The sequence below is a fragment of the Procambarus clarkii genome, chromosome 15, assembly GCF_040958095.1.
Source record: "Procambarus clarkii isolate CNS0578487 chromosome 15, FALCON_Pclarkii_2.0, whole genome shotgun sequence".
Classification (NCBI taxonomy): domain Eukaryota; kingdom Metazoa; phylum Arthropoda; class Malacostraca; order Decapoda; family Cambaridae; genus Procambarus; species Procambarus clarkii.
In genome coordinates this window covers 7,376,594-7,399,900 of record NC_091164.1, presented here as the reverse complement: position 1 = coordinate 7,399,900, position 23,307 = coordinate 7,376,594, and the positions used below count along the sequence as shown (strand labels likewise).

At 44.5% G+C, this 23,307-nt stretch overlaps 1 protein-coding gene across 1 annotated transcript in view; it reads right to left on the bottom strand.

The window, feature by feature from the left end:
- LOC123752132 (calcitonin gene-related peptide type 1 receptor) overlaps window positions 1-23,307 on the bottom strand; it is a gene marked incomplete at its 5' end in the record, with an annotated part of 74,115 nt that overhangs the window by 23,915 nt on the left and 26,893 nt on the right. Inside the window, 3 exons of the mRNA XM_069324846.1 lie at window positions 8,311-8,531; window positions 20,969-21,095; window positions 22,959-23,050. Coding sequence (XP_069180947.1) covers window positions 8,311-8,531; window positions 20,969-21,095; window positions 22,959-23,050 — 440 coding nt within the window. The remainder of the gene's footprint in view (window positions 1-8,310; window positions 8,532-20,968; window positions 21,096-22,958; window positions 23,051-23,307) is intronic.

The window sequence follows — 23,307 nt, the reverse complement described above, 5'->3', positions numbered from 1 at the left end:
TCCCCCTGTAAAATACTTGAATCCGATCCTGGAGTCTGCGGCCCCAGCATGGAGCCCGTACCTTTTCAAGCACAAGACGAAGCTGGAAAAAGTTCAGAGGTATGACACTAGGCTAGTCCTAGAACTAAGAGGCATGAGTTACGAGGAAAGGCCGCGTGAGATGCACCTCACGACACTGGAAGACAGAAGAGTAAGGATAGACATGATCACTACCTTGAAAATTCTCCGAGGAATTGACAGGGTGAATAGGGATGAACTTTTTAATACGGGAGGTAAGCAAACAAGGGGACACAGGTGAAGACTGAGTACCCAAATGAGCCACAGGGACGCTAGAAAGAATTTTTTTCTGTGTCAGAGCAGTTAACAAATGAAATGCACTAGGACGTGATGTGGTGGAGGCTGACTCCAAACACAGTTCCAAATGTAGATATGATAGAGCCCAGTAGGCTCAGGAATCTGTACACCAGTTGATTGACAATTGAGAGGCGGGACCAAAGAACCAGAGCTGTACCCCCGCAAGCACAACTAGGTGAGTACACACATACACAGAAGAGGAAAATACAAGATGATAATATTTCTGTAGAAATACTCAATAATACTATGGGTAGAAACCCATAGTTTATTGAGGCTTGTAAGACGAGAAAGCAACTCAATACATCGGCATGGAGAAACTGCAGGAATAACGCCAAAGAGCAGAGAGAGAGAGAGAGAGGGAAGGAGGAGAGCCTCTCTGGGAAGGACAAGATGTGCGTGAGGGTCTTAACAAGACAGTCCAGGAGGTCTACACAAACGAGCAAGGAGAAGTGCCTCAACTGAGAGAGGAAGTGTTTCTTCTCCGGGTAATATTCCTACACGAGCCCTAAGCGTCTAGCTAGCTGGCTAAGTCTTACTCATGTTAGTCTCACTTAAGTGGTTCATAAGTATTTATGACTCGTATGTAAGCCCGGTCCTCGACCAGGCCTCCACCCCCCAGGAAGCAGCCCGTGACGGCTGACTAACACCCAGGTACCTATTTTACTGCTAAGTAACAGGGACATAGGGTGAAAGAAACTCTGCCCATTGTTTCTCGCCAGCGCCCGGGATCGAACCTGGGACCACAGGATCACAAGACCAGTGTGCTGTCCGCTCGGCCGACCGGCTCCCATCTGCTACATTGCTCTAATTATTTTTTTACTGATGCAATATTCTGTGGTATGTCACATACCACAGAATATAACACGAGTAAGAAAATAATGAGAGCACTGCAGAAGATATACAGTGACCACAACATCACATATCAACATTCCTCCTCAGAATTGCACATTTTACCGCTTCATCAGCAGCGTCATTCCCTGGTATTCCTACATGAGGCGGCCATAACACTTGCGCTCAGATGGATGCTGTTATGTAAGAGATCTTCTTGCTGGATTTCAATGGCAGTTTCCGAATCTGTATGTATGATAACGGGTAGCAAGTGTTCGGAAAGAGTGGACAAGCTAATGGCTTACTCTTGCTGAGTTGATAAAGCCTTCAATGTCTTGCATCTTTGGTTAGTAAAGTTGAGCATCCGTTTGAAAGCCTCATACTCACCATATAATTTCTTGCATTAACAGCAGCTCCATATTCTTGTCTCTGCTGGTTTACTGATCCATCTGTGAAGGATGTGAACCAGTCAAATACCAAGTTTGCTGTTATATTCACGTGACATTTTCGACGCCATCTGTTGAGCGCACCCAACCCCAATTCTTTTAGGAAGGAAGTGTTACGATATCAACGACATATGATGAGCGCACCCAACTCCATTTTCTCTTCCCCTGGTGGAAGGAGCTGGAGATCCCTGAGCAGTTTCCTTCTCAATATTCATCTTTTACTCCTCAGAAGTGATGTGGGTGGTACCTTGGTCAACAGGAACCAGTTCACCCTGGGCAGTCCTGAACTCAAGACGTGTGCCAGAGGGAACTAGTGGCTGAGTCAGTGTAGACAGTGACTTGTCTTCGATACTTACTGAAATATTGGTGATTGGACTGACGTATCCCTGGATGGCCCAGTTGAGTTATGAGAGGGAATTAACGTCCGTCTGTTAAGGCTTGTTATAGTTGAAGCCTGAGTGGATGTCTGCCAGTGTGTTGCTGGAGACCCCTGCCAGTGTGTTGCTGGAGACCCCTGCCAGTGTGTTGCGGGAGACCCCTGCCAGCGTGTTGCTGGAGACCCCTGCCAGTGTGTTGCTGGAGACCCCTGCCAGCGTGTTGCTGGAGACCCCTGCCAGTGTGTTGCTGGAGACCCCCTGCCAGTGTGTTGCTGGAGACCTCTGCCAGTGTGTTGCTGGAGACCCCTGCCAGTGTGTTGCTGGAGACCACTGCCAGTGTGTTGCTGGAGACCCCTGCCAGTGTGTTGCTGGAGACCCCTGCCAGTGTGTTGCTGGAGACCACTGCCAGTGTGTTGCTGGAGACCCCTGCCAGTGTGTTGCTGGAAACCCCTGCCAGTGTGTTGCTGGACACCCCTGCCAGTGTGTTGCTGGAGACCCCTGCCAGTGTGTTGCTGGAGACCTCTGCCAGTGTGTTGCTGGAGACCCCTGCCAGTGTGTTGCTGGAGACCCCTGCCAGTGTGTTGCTGGAGACCCCTGCCAGTGTGTTGCTGGAAACCCCTGCCAGTGTGTTGCTGGAGACCTCTGCCAGTGTGTTGCTGGAGACCCCTGCCAGTGTGTTGCTGCAGACCTGCCAGTGTGTTGCTGGAGACCCCTGCCAGTGTGTTGCTGGAGACCCCTGCCAGTGTGTTGCTGGAAACCCCTGCCAGTGTGTTGCTGGACACCCCTGCCAGTGTGTTGCTGGAAACCCCTGCCAGTGTGTTGCTGGAGACCTCTGCCAGTATGTTGCTGGAGACCCCTGCCAGTGTGTTGCTGGAGACCTGCCAGTGTGTTGCTGGAGACCCCTGCCAGTGTGTTGCTGGAGACCCCTGCCAGTGTGTTGCTGGAGACCTGCCAGTGTGTTGCTGGAGACCCCTGCCAGTGTGTTGCTGGAGACCGCTGCCAGTGTGTTGCTGGAGACCTGACAGTGTGTTGCTGGAGACCCCTGCCAGTGTGTTGCTGGAGACCTGCCAGTGTTGCTGGAGACCCCTGCCAGTGTGTTGCTGGAGACCCCTGCCAGTGTGTTGCTGGAGACCCCTGCCAGTGTGTTGCTGGAGACCTGCCAGAGTGTTGCTGGAGACCTCTGCCAGTGTGTTGCTGGAGACCCCTGCCAGTGTGTTGTTGGAGACCCCTGCCAGTGTGTTGCTGGAGACCCCTGCCAGTGTGTTGCTGGAGACCCCTGCCTGTGTGTTGCTGGAGACCCCTGCCAGTGTGTTGCTGGAGACCCCTCCCAGTGTGTTGCTGGAGACCCCTCCCAGTGTGTTGCTGGAGACCCTTGCCTGTGTGTTGCTGGAGACCCCTGCCTGTGTGTTGCTGGAGACCACTGCCAGTGTGTTGCTGGAGACCCTTGCCAGTGTGTTGCTGGAGACCCCTCCCAGTATGTTGCTGGAGACCCCTGCCAGTGTGGTGCTGGAGACCTCTGCCAGTGTGTTGCTGGAGACCACTGCCAGTGTGTTACTGGAGACCCCTGCCAGTGTGTTGCTGGAGACCCCTGACAATGTGTTGCTGGAGACCCCTGCCAGTGTGTTGCTGGAGACCCCTGCCAGTGTGTTGATGGAGACCCCTGCCAGTGTGTTGCTGGAGACCCCTGCCAGTGTGTTGCTGGAAACCCCTGCCAGTGTGTTGCTGGAGACCTCTGCCAGTGTGTTGCTGGAGACCCCTGCCAGTGTGTTGCTGGAGACCTGCCAGTGTGTTGCTGGAGACCCCTGCCAGTGTGTTGCTGGAGACCCCTGCCAGTGTGTTGCTGGAAACCCCTGCCAGTGTGTTGCTGGACACCCCTGCCAGTGTGTTGCTGGAAACCCCTGCCAGTGTGTTGCTGGAGACCTCTGCCAGTATGTTGCTGGAGACCCCTGCCAGTGTGTTGCTGGAGACCTGCCAGTGTGTTGCTGGAGACCCCTGCCAGTGTGTTGCTGGAGACCGCTGCCAGTGTGTTGCTGGAGATCTGACAGTGTGTTGCTGGAGACCCCTGCCAGTGTGTTGCTGGAGACCTGCCAGTGTGTTGCTGGAGACCCCTGCCAGTGTGTTGCTGGAGACCCCTGCCAGTGTGTTGCTGGAGACCCCTGCCAGTGTGTTGCTGGAGACCTGCCAGAGTGTTGCTGGAGACCTCTGCCAGTGTGTTGCTGGAGACCCCTGCCAGTGTGTTGCTGGAAACCCCTGCCAGTGTGTTGCTGGAGACCCTTGCCAGTGTGTTGCTGGAGACCCCTGCCAGTGTGTTGCTGGAGACCCCTGCCAGTGTGTTGCTGGAGACCCCTGCCAGTGTGTTGCTGGAGACCCCTGCCAGTGTGGTGCTGGAGACCTCTGCCAGTATGTTGCTGGAGACCTCTGCCAGTGTGTTGCTGGAGACCCCTGCCAGTGTGTTGCTGGAGACCTCTGCCAGTGTGTGTTGCTGGAGACCCCTGCCAGTGTGCTGCTGGAGACCCCTGCCAGTGCGCTGCTGGTGACCCCTGCCAGTGTGTTGCTGGAGACCCCTGCCAGTGTGTTGCTGGGGAGTACAAGTGGTGTTGTGGCACTGTGACGATACAGTGTAGGACTGGTCCATGATATACTGAAAAAGATGATCTCGCCGGCGTGAGGACCACAGAAGACAGACTCCTGGAGGGAACATGGAGTGGTGTATGACAGAAGACAGAAGTGGACTCACCGGGCTTGAAGATCACAAAGATTCGTTTGTGGTGTCCTATATGAAAGTGACACCTGCAATATTTTGTTATGTACATGCGTAAGAAGTGTTTATAGCTAAGAAGTACATATGGGGGATAGTTGTGTTTAGTGTTATGTAACCCCCATTCTCGTTTGATTTACTATTGCTGTTAGTTTTTAATAACTTATTTATGGCCTGGGGTTAGATCTAGTAAGAAGAGGCACTAAAACCCCATTTAAAGTGTGAAATGAAAAGATCCCGGTTACTGGCTAAGGCCGAAACTATTCATCTGTGCAATGTTGGGTGGCAGATGTGGGATAGCCTGATTCCCTTTTCCTCGAAGAGCCATAATCATAGTCTGCTGGCAGGGATTGCTAATTAAGGGCCTTGCTTAACGACGATTGCAAATTTTTCGTTGACATCCCTCTCGGTGATTGTATTTGTGATCTCGAATGTATTGATAGTGTTTGTTGCACAACGGGTTCACCTGTTGCCGTTGGAAGCACCTCCGTCCCGAGTTAGTACTCCATTGAAAATATCTGCTTCATGTAGTCAGTATCTTGGTCAGCATGCTGGCAGCGAGCCCTTTTATCCTTATTTCAACCGAAGTTAGTTTGGTTCCCAGTCTTAAGCTTAGTATTTATGTCCATCTGGGAGCTCCTGCTATGACTCACATTGCATCATTTTGAATAACCTCAACGTTTGTCCACTGACCAGGAGACAGAGTGAGTAAGGCAGGCGCTGCCTAATCAACTAGGGAAGGAACGGCGTGTATGTAAAATATTCTTATCACTTTGTGTCTCGCTTCTAGACGGGGCCCTGTGATTGCTCTCATTATGTTCAATTTAGACTTTCGCTTTCTCCTTCAGTTATTGAATTTGTTAATTGAATATCATTTTAGAATCTATCCACAGTCCAAGATAATTATGTAACCCACTGAAGGTTAATGTCTTGAAGGCGTAGGTGCTTGTCTGGAGTGTTGCCACATACTCTCATTGTCTTAGACTTCCATCCAGATATTTTTAGCTCTCAAAATACAGCACACAGATGTTGCTTTATCTTGTGCCCTTTGTGCAGTACTTAAACGTGCACGACCTAAGACGACTAATGCTAAGTCATCAGCAGAGCTTAGCAATTTAACCCCCGTCTTCAAATGTTATGGTAACGAGGATTTCCACGGGATGTTAAAAATATTAGGGTTAAGGCCTGCTCCTTGTGGACAGTGTCGTCTTAACACCTGGCGACACCTGCAGGAGGACAGGAAGTAGGGAGGGCTGAGAAGAGAAGAGAAGAGGGAGAGAGGTTACTAAGATGATCAGGGAGAGAAGAGGTAGAGGAAGTAGGGAGGTGAAAAGTAACGGTGAGAAGAGAGAGAACATTAAAAGGAGAGAAGAGGGAGCAGGTAGAGGAGTGGAAGAAGGGATAAGAGAGGGAGGAAGGATAGGAGAGAGGGAATATAGAGAACAGACAGAGAAGAGAAGGAGGAAGAAGCAGAAAGAAAAGAGAGATGAAGGAGCAGGGAGTGGAGAGTGAATGAAAATACAATTGAGAGTCTGGGGAGAAGAAGGAGCAATAAAGTAGGAGAGTGTAACCAGAAGAGACGGAACAGGGAAAGAAGAGAGATAAGGGAGAGGAGAGAGTTCACCAGAGGATAGGTAGAAAGGAGAGGAGAGGGAAAGGAGAACGAGAGAGAGAGAGAGAGAGAGAGAGAGAGAGAGAGAGAGAGAGAGAGAGAGAGAGAGAGAGAGAGAGAGAGAGAGAGAGAGAGAGAGAGAGAGAGAGAGAGAGAGAGAGAGAGAGAGAGAAGAGGAGAGGGAATAGTGCGAGGAACGGGGAGTGGAGAGGGAAAGAGAGAGCAGGGATGGAAAAGTCAGTAGGACGACATAAGGGAGAGGAGAGGAAATAGGGAGGAAGAGGTAACATAGAGAGGAAAGAAAGCAGGGAAAAGGAAAATAAGTGAAACGATATAAAGCAGAAAAAACTGACAAAGACGAGACTCAAGAGAATGAGAAAGAAGAGGCGAAGGCTGAGATATTATACAATAATATATTTTATTTTTCGCAACATAATAAGAACATAAAAATAAAGGTAACTGCAGAGGGCCTATTGGCTCATACGAGGCAGCTCCTATTTATATCCACCCAATCTCATTCAAATATAAGTCTAACCTACGCTTGAAACCATCAAGAGATCCTACTTCTATTATTTTATGCGAATTGGTTCCACAAATCAACAACCTTGTTACCAAACCAGTATTTACCTATGTCTTTCTTTAATCTAAACTTATCCAATTTATACCCATTGTTTCGTGTTTTGTCTTGTGTTGTTACTTTTTATACCCTATTAATATCCCCCTTGTTATGTCCATTCATCTATGCCACACTTAATTCTTCGCTTTTCCAGGAAATGTAATTTAATCTTTGTTAATCTTTCTTCACACGACAGGTTTCTAATTTGCAGGCTTAACTTCGTCATCCTACGCTGGACGCGTTTTAGTGAATTTATATCCATTCTATAATATGGCGACCAAAACTGAACTGCATAATCTAAATGGACCCTAACAAGATCAATAGTAAGTGCTGAAGAACAACACCAGGTGTATAAATAAATAAATAAAACCAGGTGTATAAATAAATCAATAAAACCAGGTATTTTATTACTAATGCTTCGATAAATAAATCTCAGTGCCCTATTTGCCTTATTACGAACATTTATGCATTGATTTTTTTGGTTTTTAATTCTTACTAATCATAACTCCCAGATCCCTTTCGCAATCCAACTTCACAATCTCAACACCATCTTGCTCGTATCTTGTAACTACATCATCTTTACCTAGCTTCAAAACCTTACATCTGTCAGCAACCTATAAACATAAACAATATCGTGATTCCAGTTTTTCCTACTGATTAAATTATCTTTTTTTTTCTAGTCTGGCCGCAAAGAATAGAGGAAAAGTCCTGAATAGACAAACTGTTCCCAAAAATGGCTATTTTTACCCTGAATTAACTGTAAAAACTCATTTTTGGCTCAAAAATCCGCCATAACAATAGCGATATTACCATAAGAGAACACATTTTAATTAAAAAAAATCATTTATAGACTATTTAAGTTGCCTAGACAATTGCTCTTCCACCATAAAAAGACAGAGAAAAACATTAATGGCCATAGAAAGTTACCTAGACAATCAATCTTATACTCTAAAAAAATGAGAAAATGGGGCTCTTCTACTCCATTAGGAGAGTGTGTGTGAGAGAGAGAGAGAGAGAGAGAGAGAGAGAGAGAGAGAGAGAGAGAGAGAGAGAGAGAGAGAGAGAGAGAGAGAGAGAGAGAGAGAGAGAGAGAGAGAGAGAGAGAGAGAGAGAGAGAGAGAGAGAGTGAGGGAGAGAGAGAGAGAGAGAGAGAGAGAGAGAGAGAGAGAGAGAGAGAGAGAGAGAGAGAGAGAGAGAGAGAGAGAGAGAGAGAGAGAGAGAGAGCGAGAGAGAGAGAGAGCGAGAGAGAGAGAGCGAGAGAGAGAGAGAGACCAAATGTATTTCCAAAACGTTGTACCAAAATGTATGAGTGAACTTACTGTTGAGTGTCGGAGGTGGAGGAGCCCCTGACGGCGGCGTAGACGGCGACGATGATGGCCGGGGCTCCCCACCCCAGCAGGTAGAACCATTTCATAAGGCGCTCCTCCGACACGAAGGCCACCACCAGCAGCGTGTGCAGGTACAGCCCCTCAGAGAACATCCAGAAGTAGCTACACACCAGGAAGTAGTGGAGCAAGATGTGCAGGATCTGGCATCCAGGCTGTCGGGAGATGAGGCATACAGCATCTTTACATGGGGGCCTCAGGGAGATGAGGCATACAGCATCTTTACATGGGGGCCTCCGGGAGATGAGGCATACATCATCTTTACATGGGGACCTCAGGGAGATGAGGCATACAGCATCTTTACATGGGGGCCTCAGGGAGATGAGGCATACAGCATCTTTACATGGGGACCTCAGGGAAGGGAACTATCAGGAGAAGGCGCCACCATTACGAATATGTAGCAATGAGAAGGGGTCAGGATAAGGATTTGGGATGGGATTTAGGATTGCCGCCCAACCCCTTGGACGGTCGGGGATTGAACGCCGACCTGCATGAAGCGAGACAGCAAGTATGTGCAGAAGGAAGAGACAAGTAGATTGGTGAGGAGAAATGTTAACGACAGAGAAGAGAGAATGAGAACTGGAGAACAGGAGATTGGAGTAGTATAACATTATGTAGAAAACGACCAACGTCGTCTATGCCTTCAAATGCCCTCTTGGGGACTGTAAGCCTCAAAAAAACCAGTATATAGGCAAGACAACAACATCTCTTTCCAGGCGTTTAACGATGCATAAGCAACAGGGCTCCATTAAGGAACATATAATCTCTTCCCACAAACAAACCATCACCAGAGAAATCTTAGCAAACAACACAGAAATCATCGATAGATACAGCGATAGCAGGCGGCTAGACGTCTGCGAGGCACTACACATCAAGAAGTCAACACCAGCAATCAACCAGCCAATTAATGCACAACTATATTCAACCCACTTCAAGACTCCGCTCCAATATAGAAGCATCAAGAAATATGGACCAATAGGCTTTCTACAATTACTTCCATTCAATACCCATTGTTTCGTGTTCTGTCTTGTGTTTGAATTTAATACCCATTCAATACCCATTGTTTCGTGTTCTGTCTTGTGTTGGAATTTAATACGCATTGAATACCCATTGTTGAAAGTTCGTTTTTCACCTCATCCACCTCACCCAAATGTAGATATAAACCTCGAAGATGTGTAAGCTCTATTCAGTTTCAGTTGTGTGTTTGTAAACTAAAGTCTTTGAAAATGTAATAAGTTTTACGAAACGCGCTCAAGTGTCGCGCCAGACTAGAAATAAAAATGAATATTGGAGAATTGATCTTTGAATTACCATCAACAGTGAAAAGAAACATAAGAAAGATAGAGAAAATTCGTGTTAGAATTATTAATCTTACTTTTTCGGTCATATTTAATAATATATGTCTACAGGAAAGACTGCTACCAATATATATATATATATATATATATATATATATATATATATATATATATATATATATATATATATATATATATATATATATATATATATGTCGTACCTAGTAGCCAGAATACACTTCTCAGCCTAATATGCAAGGTCCGATTTGCCTAATAAGCCAAGTTTTCATGAATTAATTGTTTTTCGACTACCTAACCTACCTAACCTAACCTAAACTAACTTTTTCGGCTACCTAACCTAACCTAATCTATAAAGATAGGTTAGGTTAGGTTAGGTAGGGTTGGTTGGGTTCTGTCATATATCTACGTTAATTTTAACTCCAATAAAAAACAATTGACCTCATACATAATGAAATGGGTAGCTTTATCATTTCATAAGAAAAAAATTAGAGAAAATATAATAATTCAGTAAAACTTGGCTTATTAGGCAAATCGGGCCTTGCATAGTAGGCTGAGAAGTGCGTTCTGGCTACTAGGTACGACATATATATATATATATATATATATATATATATATATATATATATATATATATATATATATATACAAGGAATCCAGTCTATGGCTGCAACACTATAAACATCTGTATAAATATTCCTTGATATAAAAATGGTCTGTCCACTGCGTCTTGCGCGCCAATGACACTCAAGCACTCACTACCAACTCTATATAAGTAGTCACTAAGAACCTCTTCTCTACCCCCAGAGGTTCACTACCCTGAACATCTTCAGGTCCTCCTAGAATTGTCTACCAGGGTCCTTCACATCTCTTCCACCTGCTACACCATGAAGTCTTCCTTGAACAGCAATGGTGCTTCACTACTGGTTCCACAGAAGCACGTGAAACTCCACTCTACTTCCTCTCCCCTCAAAGCTTGAGGTCCAACTCCTCGCAATGGGGACTGCTCTTCCTTAAAGCTCAGTATTTCTTCAATAGCCTTGGAGTTCCATCTACTGACTCCTCCTGTACCGGCCTCGAAGTTCTCTCAGCAACTCCTTTCCCCAGACAAACCACAGAATTCGATTCGCTTGCTGACACTCACTGGCAGGGCGGCGACACTGGGCGCCCTAGGCCGCCCCACAAAATACTTCAAAGACTGTCCTACCACTCTTCCTCCAGTCCATGACTTGAGCTCAGACGTTTCCAGATTTATTCCACAATCGAGACGTCTGTCCACTTCCTTCTTCTTGAAGGTATATCAAACAGGTATTCTTATCTAGTAGGGGCTCAACGGAGTGCGACCTTCCCCTCACGATTTCTTCAGCTCAAGTGAGGTCAAGACCTTCTGAAAGCGAGCCTCACACCTCCAGCAAACTCTACATTTCATGTCAAGTTATTTATTTATATTCTTGTTCACTGCCCATGTTTTTAAACTATTCGTCAAATTTAATCGAGTGTTTACTATACATATATGTACGTCTATATCTCTTTGACCTCTTAGTTAGGTCAGGCCTGGCAGAATAACTCAGAGAAGTGTAAGGTAACTCTCAGAGGGTAAACTCGTTTCTCAGGCAGCCTGGAATCATAACAATATGTAATACAAATTGTGTGTTGACTGACTCGAGTATGTAAACCGGTCAGTGTGGAGATTTTTCCCATAAATGTTATGTTGATCTGACGATTATCAGATCAACATAACAATATATATATATATCGTTCAGAGTCTAGATTAATGCCATGTTGCCGCGTGCAAGTATATCATATCAGAGGTAAGCTGGCCAGTGTATTTAGGGTTGATCAGCGGACACTCTGAGGTCTGTATAACTGTGTATATTTTCTCTAGTGATACATTTTTGATTATTCATAAGGGGAAATGTTTATGACTTTTTTTTCATTGTTTAGGGTGTGTCATTTCCATGAGTTTTCATTAGCATGTCCAGTAATTTGTCAGACCAAGGTCATGGGTGGTTGGTTGTCACCCTGGTGTCTGAAACTACGGTGTTGTGTGGAGAGTTTGTAATTGTGATTACTGACTAATTGCGTAGTGATGTCATTATCATATGGGGTATACTGATGACATCAGTATTTTGTGTGTTAGGGCAGTGTTGTTGCTTTATTAAACATTCTATTACTGCCCTAGGAGCTGTGTTGATTAAGTAAGCACACAGCACTTAATGAGAGAGCCAGCAATGGATTGGTTAGTCTGGCTAATTAGGAAAATTAGTGCCAGCTGTCAGTGTAGCGACGGTGTGTTTAGTTAACATAAATTGCAGTGCTGAAGTAGTGATTCCACACAGTAGTTCTTTGCAGCTTGTTGCAAGATTAGGGGGGGGGGGGCAGTAGTGTAGGGGTATACATATTGTATTGTTGCCAAACCGTGTGTGTCATTACTGTGGGGGGGGCATAGTAATTAACGTGTTGCAAGGGGTGCAACCGTATGGGGCCAGGACCTTTATGTTATGTGACTGAGAGTGTGACCTGTGTACCTGAGGGTTACTTTCTGTTTCTTTAAGTTGTGTTGATGATTTAAGGATTCAGTGAGAGTTAATTAAAGGGTGATTAACTTTATAAGGGGATGCACATAATTTAATGAGGGAGCTGTTAGGGGAAACAGTGTTGAGCTCGTCAAGATATGTTTCAGGTGCAATTAGTGGTCCGTGTGACAACTAATTGCCCATTCTAGCTAATTGTGTGATTAGCATTCTCTTCATGAATTCACATAGTGGGGAGGAGCTGTCAAGGGCTGACAGTACTTGTGTTACCGGAATTTACTCGTGACTAATTACCTGTCTGTGGTACGGTAATTAGTGGCTCATGTTAATTAGTGGATACCCTCCAAACACACACCTAAACTACGACGTTGCTACAACGTTCGAACAAGTTTTAACACCTCCTAACCAGTTATAACAACCAATATAGCAAGTTGTAACAACGTTCTAATACGTCATAAATACGTTAAGCCAAGACTTTATTACAAGTTGTAACAAGCGGAAAATAGAGACAGTTACGGTTTGTGTTTCCAGGGGACTAATTAACGTCAAGGGGTTGACTGACTCGTAAGGTAATGTCATTGGGCAAGCAGAACTCATTGGATTAATCATATCTTGTCGAGGTGACAGGTGATTAAGACGCACTCATGTTAACTAGGGTAATTAACACCTCGTCTGTGAATTCACAGTGTTTGATGAGATCTGCTTAGGCAGTGCTGAGTGAGACGTATTCATGTATAATTAATTATCGGTCCTGGTGACAGTTTATTAACTGCTCGGGGTTAGTTAGGGTAATTAACGGCCATTTAAGTAAGTTTGACATAGACTGTTGAGAAACTACCAAGAGAGAGTGGTAGGCTTAGTTAACGTAACTCGGTTGGGATTGAATTAGTTTGTCCGTTTGACAATAATTAGGAATTACTCACTTGAATGCTGGAGGGGGTCAAGTGGGTTGTAATATAAGAGACTTTCGAGTTATTGTTAACAGTTTGACTTGTTTGTAGGAGACAAGTGTTGGTGATTAACGTAAAGTGCTCTTGTTGCTTTGTTGTCTGAGGGAGACAAGTGTTGGTGATTAACGTAAAGTGCTATTGTTGCTTTGTTGTCTGAGGGAGACAAGTGTTTGTGATTAACATACAACTTCTTTGTTGCTGACTGCTGTTGGCAGTCAATTAACGTAATTAATCACATAATCAATTTGGTAATTAAGGCAATTTGTTTGATTATCGTCTCTGGAGACGAGAGTAAGGTAACTTGGGGACTACTGGAGAAGTGTCTCAGGATCCCACTTGTCTAGCTTTATTTACATTTGCAAGTTCTTGTAGGAAGTTGCAAAGAGTGTTCACATTAGATTGCAGGCGATGAGTCACAATAACGTGGCTAAAGTATGTTGACTGTACTTTAGTACGTGGCTAAAGTACAATCGACTTGAGAATGGTCCAGGACGGACCGAAACGTCGTCGTCCCTTCACCTTCTAGTGTGTGGTCTGGTCAACAATTCACATTAGACTGTGATAGGGGGGTTATCAGTGTTGGATTACCCACCTAGTTACTCGGGTACCTCGCCGGGAGGGCTGCGAGGACCAGTAAGATGGTGATTATAGTATATTGGTCACCAGGAGGGCCGTGAGGTATATTGACTGCAAGCTTGTGTCACCAGTGGGCACCATTGTTCAGTTAGTTCATTAAGTCAGCCCGGAGTGTCAGGAAGATAGAGATTGTTATTATTTCTCGAGGGGGCTGTTGAATAGCTGTCTTACAAGTGCCACTGGATGGACATTAACGTAACGAATCATCACTCACTGTTGTGTAAACTTAGTCTTGTGAATTATTTGTTTGCAATATTGCGTCGTCAGTGGGCGCTCCTGTGTTCAGGTTAGTTCAGTATTCAACCGCGCAGCAATTGTCGGAAAACCCGACACCATTTTGATAATATTATATACAATAGACAGATATTGCTGCTGCCGTTGTATAAACAAGTTACCCTTAGAAAATGTAGCTTGTAGTGGAATTTTCCGTCAATAGAAAACGGGATATCATTGCCACGTAGTACTATAAATTCACCAGCTATTGCGTTGGGAATTATTCTTAAATACATTAGTCTTTGGACTTCTTATATCATAAAAACATCTCATTTGAATTAACTTAATTATCAGTATCAAAATAGAGTAAATGTGACTCTTCTATCAGTTACTGATATCTGGACAAAGTGCCAAGGCGTCACTGAGTAGAGAGTGGTCAACCATTGTTGGTATAGACCAGGGGCCAGATTCACGAAAGCACTTACGCAAACACTTACGAACCTGTACATCTTTTCTCAGTCTTTGACGGCTTTGTTTCCAATTATTAAACAGTTAATGAGCTCCGAAGCACCAGGAGGCTGTTTATAACAATAACAACAGTTGATTGGCAAGTTTTCATGCTTGTACACTGTTTAATAAATGTAACTAAAGCCGTCAAAGATTTAGGAAAGATGTACACGTTCGTAAGTGTTTGCGCAAGTGCTTTCGTGAATCTGGCCCCTGAGTCGTGGAGCAAATTCACCTCCTATAATTTCTCTTGGACGAGGTGTTATGGAGAACAGAGTAGTGTTCTGCCATCATCAACACGCTGTCAGTAACCACAAGGGAAGTGTCTTTCCGAAACCCGTTTATCTAATCATTTTTGGCCATTAATGTTAGGTAGATATTGGGCGAACCGGTGAGAACACAAATGATCGACTCAATAAAGGTAATTTATCCTTGGTCCTTATCTTATCTATTATACAGTGTTTTGTCTGATATAGCTGTCATATATTAGGATTCTGGCTTTACAGCTAGCGCCCTTTGACAGGAACAAGAAGAGGAAGCAAGACTTGATTCATCAGTTACTGGGTGACGGAAGCTAGCCTCAAACGAGGATAATTTGGTGTCTACATCCTAGTTATACCTGGTGGACTAAGCCTGCTGTACAATAAGATAAGGCACCTCCAATGTATATTAATATATGTAGTTAATACTGTAGTTTGATTGTCTGCAGATATATAAATTTAATATAAACCCCCTAATGTGTAAGGATCGATTTGTGAGATTATTGCAGAAATACAGTCCACTTAACATCATACCAGTTACTATCGAAATATATAAATTAACGTAAATATAAATTCTATATAAATTCATATAAATTAAATAAATATAAATCTCACAGGTCGGTTCCCACAGCAATTGACCGGAGTCGTTGCTATTTCATGGTTGTTAAGTAGCTGTTGTTAAAGTGCCACTGGACGCACATTAACGTAACGTTAACGCGATGTTGTAGTAGTTTAGTCTATTTGTTAATAAATTGTTGTTGTTTAGAAAACGGACTTTGATGTCAACCCCTTCTTCTTGCACCCCATGTTCTGCTTTATACGGTTGTCTAGTAATGTGACCTTTGTAATGACGGCTGTTCGTGGGAAATTCGAATCTCAATTCATAGCGCCAAAGATCAAATTATAAAAATTGATGTGAGAACCAGTCGGTTACCCTATCTTGAGGTTATCTTGAGATGATTTCGGGGCTTTTAGTGTCCCCGCGGCCCGGTCCTCGACCAGGCCGCCACCCCCAGGAAGCAGCCCGTGACAGCTGACTAACACCCTGGTACCTATTTTACTGCTAGGTAACAGGGGCATAGGGTGAAAGAAACTCTGCCCATTGTTTCTCGCCGGCGCCTGGGATCGAACCCAGGACCACAGGATCACAAGTCCCGCGTGCTGTCCGCACGGCCGACCGGCTCCCCTATAACCCTGTTGTAGTTATCGAAACTAGATGGAGCCAGCGGCCCAAGTGGACAGGTTTTCACCCGTGTGGTGGAAGCCTGGCGGTTTGCTCCCGCTTTTCCTATGGGCTCAGCCTTAAAGTAGAGATATCTGCAAGTAAGCTGTTCTTTATGTCTGAGGTCCACCTCCTAAGGGAAGTAAGTGTAGGAAAAAATCTCACAGAAGTGTCTGTGGAATAGATGAGTACATAGAGGCATACAGGGATGTGGCGATGATGAAGTATGTACAGAATTTGTATAATTATAAGGTAAAAAGGAGGTGTTTTGGTATAAACAATTGTTTCAAGAAGTGAAGGTGTAAGAGTAGTGGGGTAGTGAGGGGGACACAAAAAGTGTAAGTGTAGAGGTGTAGCGAGTGACTAATGTAATACTAATGTAGATGCTCGTTTGGGCTTGGTGACGTCTCTCTGGAAATGTACAGTATACATAAATAGCTTTATCGTAAAAGTCAAAGTACGTGAATAAATGGGCAATAATAATGTATATGTGTATGAATATACAATTGAATATTAATAATATGTAAAATAAAACTAATATCTGATTAAATACAAATAATAGATATTTGGAAAAAAAAAGGTTTAATTAGGAGGAAAAAAAAAAAAACAGGGAATAGGGGGATCCGGATATTGGTGCGTCTAACGCTCAAGAAATCCTGTTACTGAAAGGATAATTCAGGCCAACTCCTGCGCTATCTTGCCGACTCAATTTGCATGTAAGTGTGTATAACGACTGCGCATCCCGCTGCTGAGATAGCCTAGGGAGGCAGGAGGAGAGAGAGAGAGAGAGAGAGGGAGAGAGAGAGAGAGAGAGAGAGAGAGAGAGAGAGAGAGAGAGAGAGAGAGAGAGAGAGAGAGAGAGAGAGAGAGAGAGAGAGAGAGAGAGAGAGAGAGAGAGAGAGAGAGAGAGAGAGAGAGAGAGAGAGAGAGAGAGAGGGAGAGAGAGAGAGAGGGTGGGGACGGGGGGGAAGAGAGACAATAGAAAAACTATAATAGGTCACAGAGCCACAGTACTGAGGCAGAAGTTGGCCACAGAGAGCGCCTGGCTCTGTGGCTGAGCTCAATTACGCTGGCAGACGGGTCGTGATGCTATGACCTCAGTCGTTTACTAAACGACCAGTGACCCCATAATGCCTTCCTGCACGGAATGACCGCCACGGACAGTGCCTTGCTGCTGCTGCTGGAGTCTGGCACTGTGCCGGGCGCCGCCGGGTGCCAAGGGTCGACCCGTCATGGCTTAACAGCTTTGGCAAGGCACCATCAGCGAAGGAAGAGTTAGGCAAAGAACCCCCCCCTCCCCCCCTCCCATCACGATGGGTCGGGACCATTCTTCCCCTGGCGACCTGTCAGGCTACTCAAGTCTGATCCACAAAGCTGTTATGATCTCCCGTAAAAGAAATTTTACGCCTCACTGCCATTGTTCAAAGGACGTCATCGTGGTCTTTGTCTCCATTTAAAAAAAGAGTGTTTGAGCCCAGGCTAAGAGCGACACACGCCATAAAGGGGAGATGTTTAGGTTTTCTATTAAGAAATATCGCCTATTATTGACATCCGCTTTAAGCATTCTTCCCAGCCTTTGTCTTGTGATCCCAGGAGTCTGTGGACTGTCAGTCCCAGGAGCCTGTGTACTGTCAGTCCCAGGAGCCTGTGGACTGTTAGTCCCAGGAGCCTGTGGACTGTTAGTCCCAGGAGCCTGTGGACTGTTAGTCCCAGGAGCCTGTGGACTGTTAGTCCCAGGAGCCTGTGTATTGTCAGTCCCAGGAGCCTGTGTATTGTCAGTCCCAGGAGCCTGTGTATTGTTAGTCCCAGGAGCCTGTGTATTGTCAGTCCCAGGAGCCTTTTAGTCAGAGTGGACATACACTGCACGTGTGGTCCCACTGCATGAGTGGTCCCACTGCATGTGTGATCCCACTGCATGTGTGGTCCCACTGCACGTGTATGTCCACTGCATGTGTAGTCCCACAGCACGTGTGGTTTCACTGCACGTGTGGTCCCACTGCACGTGTATGTCCACTGCACGTGTATGTCCACTGCACGTGTATGTCCACTGCACGTGTATGTCCACTGCACGTGTATGTCCACTGCAAGTGTGGTCCCACCGCACGTGCGATCCCACTGCACGTGTGATCCCACTGCACGTGCGATCCCACTGCACGTGTGATCCCACTGCACGTGCGATCCCACTGCATGTGTGGTCCCACTGCACGTGTGGTCCCACTGCACGTGTATGTCCACTGCACGTGTGGTCCCACTGCACATGTATGTTCACTGTACGTGTATGTCCACTGCACGTGTATGTCCACTGAACGTGTGGTCCCAGTGCACGTGTAAGTCCACTGCACGTGTATGTCCACTGCACGTGTAAGTCCACTGCACGTATGTACTGATGTCCACTGATGTACGCGTATCCCTCAATCCGTCCTCTTGACTGTTCACAACGACACTAAACAGACGTACTAAATTGCCCAAACCTAACCTACCCGAGAACCGACGAACAGAAAACGGGATACCCTTGTGATATTAAAACATCAGTGCAATGGTTTTAGGGGGAATTGTACGTCAAAATACGATGTACTATAGAAGAGGGCGGACTGGTTCCCTAAGGCACGTATATCCGTACTGCACGAGATGGGAAGGGTGTGTGGAAAGGCAGATAGGAAGAGTATGTGGAAAGGGAAAAAGACTATCCTCGTTTACCTTATCTGTTTCCCCTCATAATCTTGCATGTTGTGATCATATCTCCTCTGTTCCGTCTATCCTCTAGGGTTACTTTGACATGTAGTTTCAATAGCCTATTCTCGTTGGTTATCCCTTTTGGCTCTAACACTAATCTTGTGCACACCTTTGTTACTTTGTTTTCCATTTCGTCTTTATACTCCAAAAGGCACAGATTCCATGCCGGTGTTGCTTGTTCCAGTACTGCTCTAATACATGTTGTGTTCCAGTACTGTTCTAATACATGTTGTGTTCCAGTACTGGTCTAATGCATGTTGTGTTCCAGTACTGGTCTAATGCATGTTGTGTTCCAGTACTGGTCTAATGCATGTTGTGTTCCAGTACTGGTCTAATACATGTTGTGGTCCAGTACTGGTCTAATACATGTTGTGTTCCAGTACTGGTCTAATACATGTTGTGTTCCAGTACTGGTCTAATACATGTTGTGTTCCAGTACTGCTCTAATACATGTTGTGTTCCAGTACTGCTCTAATACATGTTGTGTTCCAGTACTGCTCTAATACATGTTGTGTTCCAGTACTGCTCTAATACATGTTGTGTTCCAGTACTGCTCTAATACATGTTGTGTTCCAGTACTGCTCTAATACATGCTGTGTTCCAGTACTGCTCTAATACATGTTGTGTTCCAGTACTGCTCTAATACATGCTGTGTTCCAGTACTGCTCTAATACATGTTGTGTTCCAGTACTGCTCTAATACATGCTGTGTTCCAGTACTGCTCTAATACATGTTGTGTAGATTACCTTGATGGAATCCTGATTTAGGTTTCTAAACGATGTTCTAATGTTTGCCAGCGTCGCATATGCTGCTGATGTTATGCTGTTTATGTGTGCCTCTGGTGTTAGTGTTGGGAACTATATCTCCACTTAAATCTTCCTCACTTTTCTGTTCCTGTAGTTGCCTTCCTCTTATAGCGTAGCTGCCTCCTGGTCTCCTTTCTCCCTATCCCATCTTCATTACCTTACACTTGTGTGGATTGAATTCTAACAACCTTTTGTTTGACCACTCCTAGAGTTTGTCAAGATCCTCCGTAACTTCTTGCAGTCCTTTTTTTTTCCATTCTTCATCAGCTTTGCATCATCAGCAACCATTAACATGTCTGACCTCTCTCCCTCGGGCAGGTCATTCACATAAATTAGCAACAGCAGTGGTCCCAGGATAGAGTCTTGTGGGACCCCACTTGTTACATTCCTCCAGCATGAAACCTCGTCTCTGACTGTGACTATTTGCTTTCTGTCCTTCAGATCCTCCTTTACCCAGTCCAGTGTTTCCTTTTCCCAGTTGTCCCAGCCTGGCTCTCCATCTTGTACCACAGTCTTTCAGGAGGCACACTGTCAAATGCTTCTTGGCACTCTACGAAAATACAGTCTACCCAACCTTCTTCCCCCCCCCTCCCCCCCGCCCCGGGTCTTATTTTATATCCCTGTCATAGAACTCTAATCATGTTTCTGAGGTACGAGTTTCCCGTTCTAAATCCAAGGTGTCCCTTTTTCTTGTGATATAGAGTTGGTCTTCTCAAGATGCTTCCTCCCTTCTCCAGCACGTCCCACGGAGAATCTTGGCGGCAACAACGGGCTGTAATTTAGTGCCTCCTTTCTGTGCCTTTCTTGAATATCGGTACTACCTTTACTTTTTTTTTTACCAGGCTTTTTACGGGAGATTTCCTGTTACAAGTGTTTATTCACATTTTTAGATATTTGTTGACAAAGTATTTAGCCGCCTCCTTCAGCATCCAAGGCCGAGATGCGATGATGTGGGATGGTTTGTGAGGGGAGAGACGGGGAAGGTGTGTGAGGGGAGAGACGGGGAAGGTGTGTGTGGGGGAGAAAGACTGAGACGGTTTGCGAGGAGGAGAGTTTCAAGGTGTGTTGTGGGGGGATGGTGGCTTAATGGAAGAGGGTGTGAAGATATTGACAGTGATAATGATAGTGAGTATTGTCTACCCGGGCACCGCCGGGTGAAGGCAACGCACACACACACACACACACACACACACACACACACACACACACACACACACACACACACACACACACACACACACACACACACACACACACACACAAAGTTACAATGTGAAGCGGTTTGCCAGATTCTAATGTCCTGAGTGGCTTTCAGGTATAATCCTAATTTCTCACTTCGCCACCTCCCCCCCACCTCTCTGTCTCCCTGTCTCTATCTCCCTCTGTCTGTCTCTGTCTGTCTCTCTCCCACTTACGTTGTTATCGAAGACAGTGTCGGGCTTGTCGGCCACTTCCATGTACCAGGCAATCCACAGGCAATTGTTGAGGATGAAACTGAGGAACAAGTTTTTGTGAAGACGGATACGTGTACACTGCAGTGTCCTGTGGGAGAGAGGACACACGATGGACACATGAAACATCCGGGGAAAACACAGGGAGCTTATTGTATATATCTGTGACACATATGTGTTTATGCTTAAGTGAGGGAATTAACTCGAGGGTTATACGGTCTTTATGTCTCGGTGAGAGAGAGAGAGAGAGAGAGAGAGAGAGAGAGAGAGAGAGAGAGAGAGAGAGAGAGAGAGAGAGAGAGAGAGAGAGAGAGAGAGAGAGAGAGAGAGAGAGAGAGAGAGTGAGAGAGAGAGAGAGAGGAAGTTCAGCATTTGCAATGGCGGCTGTTTGTAGTTAACTATTGAACCACTTACCATAAGTAATCAACATGTTTGCTTCCTAACGAGCGCTAATTAGAGCCCGACAAGCGGCCTCTCACGTAACTACCCGGAAGTAGCGTGGCAATTAGTCCTTATGACCACTTGAGATCATTCTTTTCAGACATAATGGTGATTGTAGTCTTACTTAATGATTCTAGTAAGAATCTTAAAATACATCATCTTTTCGTCATATATGTTTTACATTTAGTAATCAATTACTAATTCATTTAAAAATCATAAAAAAACGTTATCTAATGTATAAAAACGTTTTCTAACGTATAAAAACGTTCTCTAAGATACTTACTTGTTCAAGAAATGTTTCAAGGCCACGAAACGTTCTGAGTGAGATTTTATTGCGAATGTCTTACTGAATGTTAATTTTACTGAAAAACATTTTTTTTTCAGGATTTTCTTTTTTAAGTGAGATTTAAATTTCAAATTTTTTTTTCATATTTTCTTCGGATTGTGATTTTGAGTAATTTTTCGAAGTATGTTAATGTTGATTATTGTTTGTACATAATGTCTTCTAAGTAATTCCTTCGGCAATATTTCTTAAGAATGTTCAGTGAAAGATAACAGTGATAACAGATTGAACAATGAAAACAGTGATACCAGAAAAACCAGTGATAGCAGAGATAACATGCCCTAGCAGACAAAGATTTCAACAGGGATAATAGCCTAGTGATAACAGACATATCAGTAATATCATATATATTAATTATATCAGATACACTAGAGATAAGTGATAACAGAGATAACAGTGATGAGAGAAATACCATAACAAAGATAACAGTATTGAAAATAACAATGAAACAGATTTCCCATAAATATAAAATAACAGTATTAACAGATATAGAAGAAATGCAAGAGATAAAGAGATAACAGAGATAATTAATAGCCAGATAACAGAGATAACCTGAGATAACGATTCATATGGACTTACGCTTCACTTAAGTAACATCATATTGAGACGATCTCTTCAAATATAATCTATGGAATTTGTGATATACTCAACCATATCATATCATACCACTATATATATCATACATATATATGTATATTTATATGTTGAGTAATCATATCACTCAACCAGCTGGGTCAGTATAATGTGAGGTGAATGTGAGCTGAAATGAGGTGGATGTAGAGTTAAAATTATATGAATTAAAGATGACGGGAGATGAAGGTGATGGGAAGAAAAGATGAGGCGAAATGAAAGTGCATTGAAAATGCAGGTAAATTCAAGGTGGGAGTGGAGGAGGAGAAGAGAATATGAGTTATATGTCGTTTACCTGAAGGTGAAGTCGTTCTCAAGCCAAACATTTACCTGAAAGTGAAGTCGTTCTCAAGCCAAACATTTACCTGAAAGTGAAGTCGTTCTCAAGCCAGACATTTACCTGAAAGTGAAGTCGTTCTCAAGCCAAACATTTACCTGAAAGTGAAGTCGTTCTCAAGCCAGACATTTACCTGAAAGTGAAGTCGTTCTCAAGCCAAACATTTACCTGAAAGTGAAGTCGTTCTCAAGTCAAACATTTACCTGAAGTTGAAGAAGATGAGGAGGGAGACGGCGAGGGCGATCAGGGAGACAGAGTAGCCAGCGATATATATGGTGTTGATAAGCTGCCGCATCTGTCAACAGATGGCGCCAGGTTAGCTAACTCCTACTGAAGGCTAACTGCACAAAGTTAGCGCTTACAGGAACCTAATTGGGGAAAAGCATATACTCTTAGCAGAAGCTAATTGGATAAGGTTATCTCTTAGTGGAAGCTAATTGGATAAGGTTACCTCTTAGTGGAAGTTAATTGGATAAGGTTACCTCTTAGTGGAAGCTAATTGGATAAGGTTATCTCTTAGTGGAAGCTAATTGGATAAGGTTATCTCTTAGT